We start from the raw sequence: 11,668 nt of genomic DNA, 5'->3' as shown, positions 1-11,668 counted from the left end.
TTGTATTTTTAATTATTTATTTATTTATTTTTTAATTATTATTAGAATAATTGAGTAATTAAATATAATAAGCGTATAATTATAAATGTTACATATATAAAATTATAGATATTAAATTAAATAAATTAACTTTAGATTATTATCTCTCTAATATTATCGATAGATTAATTAAAAATTGAGATAAGTAATGCTTCTGTATAAAATAAAATAGGTAGATTACTAAATAGTATTACCCTATTATATGATTAGGGGTGACAAAGGATAGTCCGTCCCCGCGAAGGCTGTTCAAGAAAGAGAAAGGGGGAAGAAGGCGGCCTGCTCTACAAGCCAATTTAAAATGCTAGCTTGCTTAAGTTTTTTAAAATAAAGTAATAAAATTAATTTAAAAAATTATAATTAAAAAAATACAAATAAAAAATAGTTTTACTATTTTTTTTTAATTTTGAACTTTAAAAAAATATTTAAAATAATATTCGTCAATAAAATCTTTTTATTTTAAAAAACAAATCATATCATTTAAATATATACATGAAAGTGTAAAATAAAATAAATAAAATCAAAAACAAAAAAAAAATAAAAAAAGTTTGAAACATGCCTTGTTGTGCATGCAACGATTCATTCATAATAGAGTTTAAATCTGCGATGGATTAATTTTTGACAAACTTAAAAATGCTATGAAATAACCTGAAAAAAAAAATAATATATTTAAAAATTATACAATTATTAATTTTTGTATCACTAATAATTCTTTTATTAAGAAAAGAATAACTTTTGGCTTAATAGGTTGGTCTGTCCTCCTCTACCGAAATATGTGAATTTGACTGTGCAAGTTTGGGTTTTTTTTTTTTTTTTGAGGATTTTAAATTTTAATTTGACCCGTTTTTTATTGTGAGTTTGACTCGTTCTGCTATTTCTTTTTTTTTTTTTTTTGGTTTCCCACGGTATCCCCCAACCCGGCAGGTCAAGGACTAATCCGTCGCGGTACTGAGCTCCATTTAAGGGTTTGCCGCTGGCCAATGGGTTGCTGCATGCACAAGGCGGGATTCGAACCCCCGACACTTGCTTAAGCGGACTAAAAAAAAAAAATTCGTTCTGCTATTTCTATATATGATTATTTAATCAAATTTTTGCATAATTTTATAAGTTATGAGTTTTAAAATTAGTTTTTTTTATTGATGTGCTAATATATATAATTAGTTATTTGTAAAAAATTCTTTAATGTTAATAATGCACAAAAATTAAATTCTTTATTTGTATATACCCAAAAGAATTATTTGTTATTTTTAAAAAAATTAAAATCCAATACAACATTTCCTTCCTTTTTTGGTTATAGAATTTATGGTTATTTCTTATTTTTTTAAATAAAATCCAATTTAATAGTTTCTTCCTTTTTTGGTTATACTTTTTTTTTTAAGATCACATTATTATTTTAGTAATTGATTTGGTGCTGATTCCTTTTTTTTTCATAACATTTTTTATTATCAAATAATCTTTATCTAAATACCAAAAATATTCTTACCTCAATCTACCAAAATCTTTAAATACCTCTTATTTATTGATATGGATATTGATTTCCAAATTCGTTGCTGATTGATGATTCATATTTATCTACATAATAATAATATTTAACATAAAAAATATTTAATAACAAAAATAATTAATTAAAAATAGTCAAAATTTATTTTATTTAATTTTTATTAATTATTATAATAATTAGTAAAAATTAAACAAGACAAGTTTGGATTTTTTTTTCCTTAACGTTACCAATTTAATACAAACTATTTCTCTATCATAATGCTGACACAACTTTCAAGTATTTTAATAAAAAATAAAGCATTTTTTTATTTTTAAAATTTGTTAAAAATTTTAAAAATATTTTTAAATTTTATTTTATTTTAATTTTATCTCAAAAAATTTTTATTTGCATCAAAATTCAAATATACTTCTGGTGACTAACTTTTCAAAAGATTTAGGATAATTTTGCAATAATTTACAAGACAACTTTTAACACAAGCAAATCAGATATAGTTGTCATGTATTATTATATGAGGATTGGTCTTAAATTTTTTGAAAATTTAGCTGTCAGGAATATATTTGATTCAAATAAAAAATTTCAAAAATAAAATTGAAATAAAATAAATTTAGAAATATTTTTAAAATTTTTTACAAATTTTAGAGATAAAAATTATATTTTACAGCCTATTTGAAAATTTTTAATAGTATATAATTGAATTGAATTCTAATGTTTAGAATGAATTAGTAAAACTATAGAATTGAATTGAATTCTAGTGTTTAAAATATTTATCAAATGAATTAAAATTTTATAATAGATAATTTTATTTTTTATTATTATAACATCATATTTAAATAATAAATATATTTATATATTAAATTATATACAATAATTATAAATGATATTTTTTAACTAAATTTGTTTACTTCTTTTAAAAAAATAGATTAATCTAAAAATATTAAATTTAAAAAATATTATTATTAATAAAAAAAATAAATGGTTCTTCATGTTTGGTTCCAACAACAAACCAACAATAAAAAATAAATATGAACTATCAAGAACTAATTTGTTAAATGGTTTAAAGACATAGCAAGTAAAACAAAACTAGATATTAACGTTAAATTATAACAATTAGTTAAATTATAGCAATTAATTCATGTTATTAAAATGGAACAAAATTATGCTACTTTTTGTTAGTGTCATGATTGACACAACTTCACTTAAAATGTTAAGATATATTGACAAACGTTTAGTGTCATTAATCTAAGTTAAACACATAAAATCTATATGTGTGGATAATTTTTTTAGATTTATATAGTAGACCTTTCAAAAAATAAGTACATATTATATTAAGTGACTTAAAGGAAAAGAAATGAAAGAGAATGGAAGGGAAGATAATGAAGATGGTAAGAGAAAAAAGACCGTGTGTTAAAAAGTGAGGGACGTTAAGAGAATGTGAATGACAAAAGTTAAGAAGAAGTAATTAGGTTATAAGGATATTTTAAACATTTTAAGTTTTAAGTAAAATTACAATGGAATAGAATTTTAAATCGGACCTATTTAGGTCGGAATTGATTTTGAGAAAAAATAATAGAATTGAATTGAATTCTATCTAAACTAATTTAATTATTTTGTTTTAAATACTGGAATTGAATTCAATTTCTATAAAAATTGAGTTATAAAGAATTTTCAAATATCCTGTTACTCTTTAATAAATTATTAACATTTTGTTTGGATGTAGAAAAGAAAATGAAAGAAAAGAAAATAAGAGAAAAAAAAAAGAAGAAAAAAAAAAGTGGAGTTATTTGTATATTTTTTGAATGAATAGAAAATAGATAAAAAAAATAAAAAAAATCTTCTGTTTGAATAAAAAAAATAAAAAAAAATTATAATAGTATAAAATTATATTAATATCCTTATCATAAAATAAAGTATAAATATTTTTATTTATTTATATTTTATTATATTTTATAAATATTATAAAATATTATAATTTTATATATTTAATTTAAATTATTTATTTAATACATATAATGCTTAAATATAAATTTTTATTATAATAATATATTAAAATTAAATTTATATTTATAATTATTAATAATAATATAACTAAGAGGAGTATTGAAAAATAAAAATATAAAAAGTTTTTTTTTTGTTTTTTTGCTTGAGATGAAAAGAAAATTTTTTAAATAAGACCCATACAATGTTTTTTTTATAACAAAAAAAAAATATTTTCTATTCATTTTCTTTCTATTCATCATTTTCTTTGTACTCATTTTTTTTCTAACCAAACATAGTGTAAATGTAAGCCAATTACTTCCTCAATGTATAGAAACTAGAAAGTATAAAAGTTAACCTTAAAATCTGAGACAGCGACATCAACTAGCTAAAAACAGAGTCACCAAAAAAAAAAAAAAAGTAGGTACAAAACACGTCAAACTATGTCAAATAAAGAAGAATATATCTCTTTGAATTCACTTCCCAAACTTCGTTACACCAACCCAGACTTCCAACCAAACCAAAAAATAACAGGGATTGGTCCTCTAATTTTAGTTTTTTGAATTAAGAAAACGTTCACATCAAATAAAAACATTTCATGAAATCCTTTTTTATAAATAATAATATGATAAATTTGCTTTAATTTATTTATTTAACAAAAATGGGGAAAGAAAAAAAATCATATGATGTCGATACAACATACAAGTAACAACGAAATAAAGTACATGAATCAATCAAATTTGCAAGTATAAATAACATAAGACAGATCCACATTTCTACTACTCTTTCTAATGTGTTGAACACTTGAAAGAGAGAGAGAGAGAGAGAGAGAGAGAGAGCAGCGCTACGCTAAGAAAGATTCACGTTCACCTAACACCTCTCTGTAGCTGCCGCCACCTTATATTATCTCTCTCGTTTTCATCGCCTTTCCCATTTAACAGTTTTTCCTTCTTAATATCCCTCTCGTTCACCAACCCTTCCAAGCTAAAATCATTTTTATTTTTTAATTATTTTATTTATTTATTAAACCTTGGGAACTGGGGAGGAAAGGAATAACAGGTTTTGTCACACAAGGTTTTAGGTTCATCAATTCATGGGTGGAAGAACAGGAATTCAGCGATTTCACCACGATGATGATAACCGAAAACAAAACGATTGGTTTTTTCTCTCTGTTTCCGGTTTAGGTTCTTCTCATTCTGAATGGGCTCTCAACCCAGGTGGATTGTTCGCAAGCGTAGGTCAAATGGGAATGGGGTTTGGTGCACCAAACCCTACACCTTCTCCCTCTTCTGATTCCCAAGGAAGCAACAATGGAGTCAGAATCCCCTGCACTGAGTTGTACGTGAAGTACGTGCATTCAGAAGGGAAAGTGAAGATTGTTTCTGAATCGGAGGAGTTAGTTATGGAGGAAGAGGAAGGTGTTAAGGGGAAGAAGAAAAAGGCTGGGTTTTTTGGGGTTAAGATGAAGGTTAAGGTGAAGAACCCTTCACTGAGGAGGTTGATTAGTGGTGCATTCGCGGGTGCAATTTCGCGAACTTGCGTGGCGCCATTGGAGACAATAAGAACTCATTTGATGGTTGGGAGTAGTGGCCATTCAACAGGTGAGGTGTTTCAGAATATCATGAAGACTGATGGCTGGAAGGGATTGTTCAGGGGTAATTTTGTCAATGTCATCAGGGTTGCTCCTAGCAAGGCTATTGAGGTAATAAATATATTATGCATTTTCAATGCTTTTTGTTGTATGTAGTTGTTAGTTATAAGTTTTAAGATCAATTTGTTGTATCTGTAAGAAATTGAATGAGTATTTGTTGGTTAGCTATATGTATGATCAAAAAATTTATCAATGAATAGTAGAATAATTCATCTGAATGATAATACTAATAGGTAGTTTGTGAAGTAATCTATCTCTAAAGGTTTTCTACTAAGTATAGATGTCTGTTATAGCCTTCAATTCATGTAGCATGTGCTACTATGCTATACATATTTGTTACAAGTAGTTGAATGTTATGCTGTCAAAATGTTATGCCTAACTTTCAATTTTATATGTTGCATCTCCTTTATTACCTCATAGATCCTGAAGCTGGTTGTGTTAAATCATATTTTCAATAATGTTGATAAAGAGCCTTTTTTTTTTTAACTCTCTTGTTTTCGATACTCTTGTGCATCTATGCTATGGCCATTTTGTCAATTAACCATGAAAATCCACATGACTTGAAAGGGCCAAGTGGATTTTCGAATTGAGAGGATCCACTGCCTCAGGTTGGACGAGTGTTTAAGCATATTAGATGGCCCTTTAGAAAGGTCAAAATGCAACTTGTCTCTAATGCATCCATGATCACTTAATTTAAGTAGCTCAGAATCTTTATCCTTTAATCCTCTTCACTAGATTTCCATAGTTTTCATGTCTTTTAATGAGGTTAATTACCTTTTATTTTCAGCATAAACTGAAGTGTTTATTATCACTTTCGTTGGCCGTATTTTGGTGTAGCTATTTGATCTTTGTAGATTTGCTTTTTTGGTGGGGATGGCATGATGAGCTTGGTTAATTTATTTTAGTGATGGAATACCAAAATCATACGCATGATGAGAAGTCCCATATTTGCAATTAAGGGAATATGCTTTGTTTTCAGGAAAGAAAAGCATCGAATCTCATTATCTTTTGTTTACTCTTTAAATAAAACTTTAAAAAGATAAAAATTCATCTTTCAAACCATGACAAGTTATGCTTGTTTCAAACATTTTCTTCTGTGACCCGTTTTTTTATATATTAACAATTCACATCTTGAAAAGAGTTGTTGTCTTTTAGATAGTGATCAAATCTACTCTTGCACTAATGCTCATCTGTCTCATTATATTTCATTTGTTTCTGCACAGCTATTTGCTTATGACACAGTTAACAAGAATCTGTCACCAAAGCCTGGGGAGCAGGCCATGCTTCCTATTCCTGCGTCATTGATTGCAGGTGCCTGTGCCGGAGTTAGTTCAACTATATGCACATATCCTCTAGAGTTGGTCAAAACTCGACTGACCATCCAGGTGCACACTTATAAAATCAAACCAGAGTGTGATTTTCTTTTCAATATGTATCTTCTAAGCATCATACCGAAAATTGGAAACAAAATTTAAGCTGCGTTGGTGATTTTGCAGAGAGGTGTTTATAATGGTTTAGTTGATGCATTCTTGAAAATAATTCAACAAGAAGGTCCTGGTGAACTTTATCGAGGACTCGCCCCAAGTCTTATTGGTGTAATTCCATATTCTGCCACCAACTACTTTGCATACGACACATTAAGAAAAGCATACAAGAAAATCTTCAAACAAGACAAGATTGGAAACATTGAAACGCTCTTGATAGGATCCGCTGCTGGTGCCATATCGAGTAGCGCAACTTTTCCACTCGAAGTGGCTCGCAAGCATATGCAAGTGGGGGCACTCAGTGGAAGGCAAGTTTACAAGAATGTTGTTCATGCCCTTGCAAGCATACTTGAACAAGAAGGTATTCAAGGATTGTATCGAGGGTTGGGACCTAGCTGCATGAAGTTGGTGCCAGCTGCAGGTATCTCTTTCATGTGCTATGAAGCTTGCAAGAGGATACTAGTAGAGGATGATGATGAAGAATAGAATGAGTTTATTTAGCTATCTAAGGCTTATAAAGCAATGACCTAAGATTGCTATTAAGAGGAAGAGGTGCAATTTTTTCCCCTTCAAATGACTACTTGGTTAAATTATTTTGGATTTCTTTTAGATTATTGGATTCTTTTTTATCCTCTATTCAGTTTTGATAGGCAATTGAGAATGGAATTATGGCTTGTTTTTTGCAATCATTTCTAGTGGCACCTAGCTATATTTGGTAGTCAGTACTTGGTTTCTTACTAACTGCTCATTGTTACAGTGTAAAAGACCCAAAAGGATAAAGGGTGGTTGTGCTATCATGTTCATAGAGTTTTTCATTTCTCTTGTCTGTTATTTTTAGCTTCCCACTAAAGTTTGAATCTTAAAATAATAATGGTTACGGGTGAAAATTGGTCCTTGAAATATTTGTAGGACATCAATTTAGTTGTCAGAGAAATGGATGCTGGCAACGATTTTAATTTTATTTCTTTTGTTACTTGGTACTAAGATATATTTTTATGTTTTGTTGAGAAATTTCATCTCTTCTCGTGCTATAGACCCTTATTTGAATGAGCTTTTCTCAAAAAGATTTTTGAAAGTAGGTTACTTTTATATTCAACCATGTAAACGGCATATATATTTGGTGTGGCATGATATGTCCATAAGATAATAATGGAATGTATATTATGCCCAAAAATAATAACGCTTAGGAAATCATTTTTAGAAGAAATTATGTTTTGACACAGCACACATTGCTCGAATGGTTTGGAGATCACTTTCTCGTTTTTTTCTCCGTTCATAAATTGTAATGACTGATTAAGTATTTTACAATGCTATAAACTGTGAAGGTTAAACTTTCAAATGTTACAAATGAATCTAACTATTTGCACTAGAATTTCAATCTTACTAGATGAAACTGGTAAAAAGAATGCTATATAACATTGCCAAACTCTAAAAACATTGGCAAATATTTCTAAACCACTTAACAGATCCTTAATGTTGAATTATGACGGAAAAATTTTCATACTTATGCAAACAAAATCCAACATAAACAAACCACTTAACAGACAAATTAACAACAAAGTAGATAGCTAACGGAACCTTAACTAATAGTAAAGGTTTGCAACTAAACACTTTTGTTGGTAGAATGATGCTTGAATAAAATTTTGACACAATTTGTTAGTGCATTCAACCTAATGCGACAAATGATAATCCCACCTTTAATGTTATGGCATGCACTCCAGTAGCTAATTGGCCAATATTATTGTTATAGCTCATTTGATCAAGAGATAAAGTCTCAATACGTTGTAACTTAGCCTATACATTACCAACCACTATCTCCAAATCTCTGGTTTGCCTCCGCTTTTTGTTGCTCCAGAATTTCGCGTATCTTGGGATTGTGGAAACGATCACGAACGTATTTCCTCTCCTCGGCTTGTATCTCCTTGATGGCACTGGGATATGGGTTTGGAGGAGGTTTCTTTCCTTGAAGACGCGCAATTTGCTTCAAGCGAGCATATGCTTTCTTCTTTTCCTTCTTCTCTGCCAGATATTCCATCTAAGAAAGAAGAAATTTCAACTAATCATTAGAGGACAAAAGGGAGAAAACAGATTGTAGAATGATCATCATATGCAGGAAATTTCAGGTTACATACATCAGCTACAGCCATTGCTTGTTCCTCATTTATGCCCTGCTCTTTCAACTCAAGAACCCTCAAGGCATATATACGTGACGGAGGATGATCAAAAGCAGATATCCTGTTCCAACATTACATACAAAGGAATCATTGACTACAACATTTGATGCTAAATAGCATAGACATGCAGACAAGGGCTATGCTACGTACGAGACTTCATGACAAAACTGGAGGCAACTTGAAATTTTTACAGTACACTACTCTTTGGAAGTATTTAAAAGATATTCCAATGACGGATTTAGGATTCTTAGAAAATTGCTAAAACCAGCATAACTTAATCCCTTTTTTTATGTATGTGCGGCACAGATTAACAATAGCGCTAACACATAACTTGAGAAACAATGTGAACCATGCCATATTTGTATTGGAAAAATAGCACTTGAGGTTTGAGGACCACACAACTATCATAAAACATAAGAAAGCACAAAATAATCAGATAGCAGCCCAAAAAACTTATAGACTCTTTCATACTGTTCAAGTGCAAAGTTGCGAACAGGCTATTGGCTTGGCTGACACTGTTCACAACATGACTAGTTCAACAATGCATATTTAGCTACTCAGTCCCCTCATGACCACATCATACATATCACACTGTAGAAACCAAACTCATCAAGATAGCAGTACATCACACGACAACACAAAGAATGATTGATGCTTGAATATTGTAACTGGATACACAGAGGTAGGAGAAAAAGGGCATACTTGATTGGATCATGGTATTTCGAATCCGGATATTTTTTGTAAAATTTCTTCACGTAGGCATCCTCAGGAAGAGTAATGGTTTGAATTTTACCCTCTGCTCGAGGAAATGTTGCTGGTGGAGCTCTAGTAAACACAGTCAGAAGAGAATACAGGAAAGTGGTCACCCTTATGGGAAAAAAAATGACCATGAAAAATATTAACACTACTACAACTACGATAACAACAGCTATGCTTTGTCTCATTAGGTGGAATAAACTACATGGATCAAATGCCGTCAATATACTCTTTTGTGAATCATATCCATGTCTAAACAACTTGTATGTAAAGTTTTTCAATAACTTCCCATATAATTTCCTATGTCTCATTCTCTATCTCTAGCTATAAGACTACCCTCCATTAGATACACTTACTCTATTGTGAATCATAACCATATTCAAACTTCAACCCATTAAATTTAATTTTTTTAAAAATAATTTTCCTTATAATTTTCTTAAGCTTCCCTCTACCTCTCTAGCTAAATGACTATTCTGCATTTGATACTCTCTTAAATACTGGGGCCTCCGAAATCCTTTGTCGAACATAACTAAACTGCCTAAGGCAAGATTCTGCCTCTACAGCATTAGAAGATTGGTATCACACAACTTGAAGAATTAAGTAAATAATAACCAACCTAAAAATGCTTACATTGATTCAGTGAGAATGAAAAAAGAAAATAATTATAACATTAACAATAATATGAAATAAAATGCACAAGGCTTCTCATGATTGATATAAAAAACCTAAATTTGACAAGAATTATGAGTCCAGCCATGTTAAAGCTTCCACTGTTTGGTAATTTTCCTAGCTATTGCAATGCCTTCTATGCCTCAGGGTTAATATGATTGTTTCTTTAAGCTAGGGCGTTGAGTATATAATCATGAACAAACACATCTTCAATTCATGTCCTAATTATTCATGCGTTCAAATTGAATGATTTGCATCGCGCCCCTTTAAAATTTCCCAGCAAATAACATTGTTCCCACCCAGAAAAAAATAAATAAATACATAAATAAATTTACAATCTAAACTGAAATCTGAAAGCAAAATATTTGACTGAAGCCATGTTAAATGCCCAATTAATTGCAGTAGTTGAAGAGATTGAATCCAAAATCAGGGTTCAAACATAAATCCCAATAATAAGAAAGGAAGAGAGAAAGTAACTGACTCTTCCATGGCTTTGAGCCAGAGGGGTTCGGCCTTGGCCATTCCCTTGACGAGTTTTTTAGTCTTAGAGAGCAAATTTCCTCTCATAAACGACATTTTTAGCGCCTCCTTCCTCTTCTTCCTCTTTTCTGAAATGTTCTCTGAACTCTCTCGTGTTTGGAAAGTGAAGAGGCAAACTCGTGAGGAAGACTTTGCGGTTTTACCATAAAACCCTTCGGTTCAGATTGGATTCTTTTCAATGTTTTCATTGACGGACTGGATCAATTTAAAAATAAAAAATTAAAATATGGCCTAAGGTATACATTTTTTTAGTATATAGTCATTTTAGCATTAAAAATATTTAATTTTGACAAAATAGCCCATACTATTTGTTAAATGGGGTTGATATTTAAAAATTTATTTTATCAACAAAAATTAAGGTCTATTTTATCAAAATCAAAATCTTTTAGCTATCAAAATAATTATTTACTCATTTTTTTTATACAATCTCTTCATCAACCTCAAATTAACTTAGTTTAAATGTTTAACATCGACTCAATCTAAAATCTTATCCACGTTTACAGTGTATTGTTTTATATTTGGGTATATTATTTTTATTTGGTATAATTTTTAAGTTGAATTTAAGTTATCTTTCGAATATATATTTAAAATATATATTTTACATTAGAATTAATTATTTTTAATATTATATGATATTATTTTTGTTTTAAAATAATTTATTATAATATAAATATTATATAATATTTGTGAAATTAAATATTTAAAAATAAATATTTATTAATTTATTAGATACAATTTATACATTAATTATGTATCGAATCAATTCAATTTAATATATTACATATTTTTTTTTGGAATTAATGTAGGACTTCATTCAAATATCTAAATTAAATTTTACAGAAAATCTTTACGTACAAGTCTTTTTTCTATACAAGTCTTACAA

At 29.1% G+C, this 11,668-nt stretch overlaps 2 protein-coding genes across 3 annotated transcripts; one reads left to right on the top strand and one right to left on the bottom strand.

Annotated features, from left to right (window-relative positions):
* Nucleotides 1–4,287: 4,287 nt before the first annotated feature.
* On the top strand, nucleotides 4,288–7,461 carry LOC112755694 (adenine nucleotide transporter BT1, chloroplastic/mitochondrial). Its single transcript, XM_025803945.3, has 3 exons — nucleotides 4,288–5,213; nucleotides 6,386–6,547; nucleotides 6,659–7,461. The coding sequence occupies exons 1-3, from the start codon at nucleotides 4,605–4,607 to the stop codon at nucleotides 7,130–7,132; spliced, it is 1,245 nt and encodes a 414-aa protein (XP_025659730.1). The 5' UTR covers nucleotides 4,288–4,604; the 3' UTR covers nucleotides 7,133–7,461.
* Nucleotides 7,462–8,257: 796 nt separating this feature from the next.
* On the bottom strand, nucleotides 8,258–10,965 carry LOC112755692 (uncharacterized). 2 transcript variants are annotated; one of them, XM_025803943.3, is made up of 4 exons: nucleotides 10,727–10,965; nucleotides 9,523–9,645; nucleotides 8,779–8,881; nucleotides 8,258–8,681 (listed from the first exon to the last, which is right to left on the bottom strand). In XM_025803943.3, exons 1-4 carry the CDS (start codon nucleotides 10,819–10,821, stop codon nucleotides 8,448–8,450), a joined length of 555 nt encoding a protein of 184 aa, XP_025659728.1. In that variant the 5' UTR covers nucleotides 10,822–10,965; the 3' UTR covers nucleotides 8,258–8,447. The 2 variants fall into 2 exon arrangements, with proteins under 2 accessions (XP_025659728.1, XP_072053740.1); XM_072197639.1 differs by lacking the exon at nucleotides 9,523–9,645.
* Between the last annotated feature and the right edge of the window lie 703 nt (nucleotides 10,966–11,668).

This window comes from Arachis hypogaea, chromosome 6 (genome assembly GCF_003086295.3).
Source record: "Arachis hypogaea cultivar Tifrunner chromosome 6, arahy.Tifrunner.gnm2.J5K5, whole genome shotgun sequence".
Classification (NCBI taxonomy): domain Eukaryota; kingdom Viridiplantae; phylum Streptophyta; class Magnoliopsida; order Fabales; family Fabaceae; genus Arachis; species Arachis hypogaea.
Note: the sequence above shows the minus strand (reverse complement) of the source record. Positions and strands in the feature narration are given on the sequence as shown.

Bases quoted from the DNA above. Each gene is read 5' to 3' on its own strand.
- LOC112755694 (XM_025803945.3), top strand. From the start codon at position 4,605: ATGGGTGGAAGAACAGGAATTCAGCGATTTCACCACGATGATGATAAC. The intron at 5,214-6,385 runs GTAATAAATATA...GTTTCTGCACAG, and splicing joins CTCCTAGCAAGGCTATTGAG to CTATTTGCTTATGACACAGT. The intron at 6,548-6,658 runs GTGCACACTTAT...GTGATTTTGCAG, and splicing joins AAACTCGACTGACCATCCAG to AGAGGTGTTTATAATGGTTT.
- LOC112755692 (XM_025803943.3), bottom strand. From the start codon at position 10,821: ATGTCGTTTATGAGAGGAAATTTGCTCTCTAAGACTAAAAAACTCGTC. The intron at 9,646-10,726 runs GTCAGTTACTTT...TGTGTTTACTAG, and splicing joins TGGCTCAAAGCCATGGAAGA to AGCTCCACCAGCAACATTTC. The intron at 8,682-8,778 runs GTATGTAACCTG...CTTCTTTCTTAG, and splicing joins AAGCAATGGCTGTAGCTGAT to ATGGAATATCTGGCAGAGAA.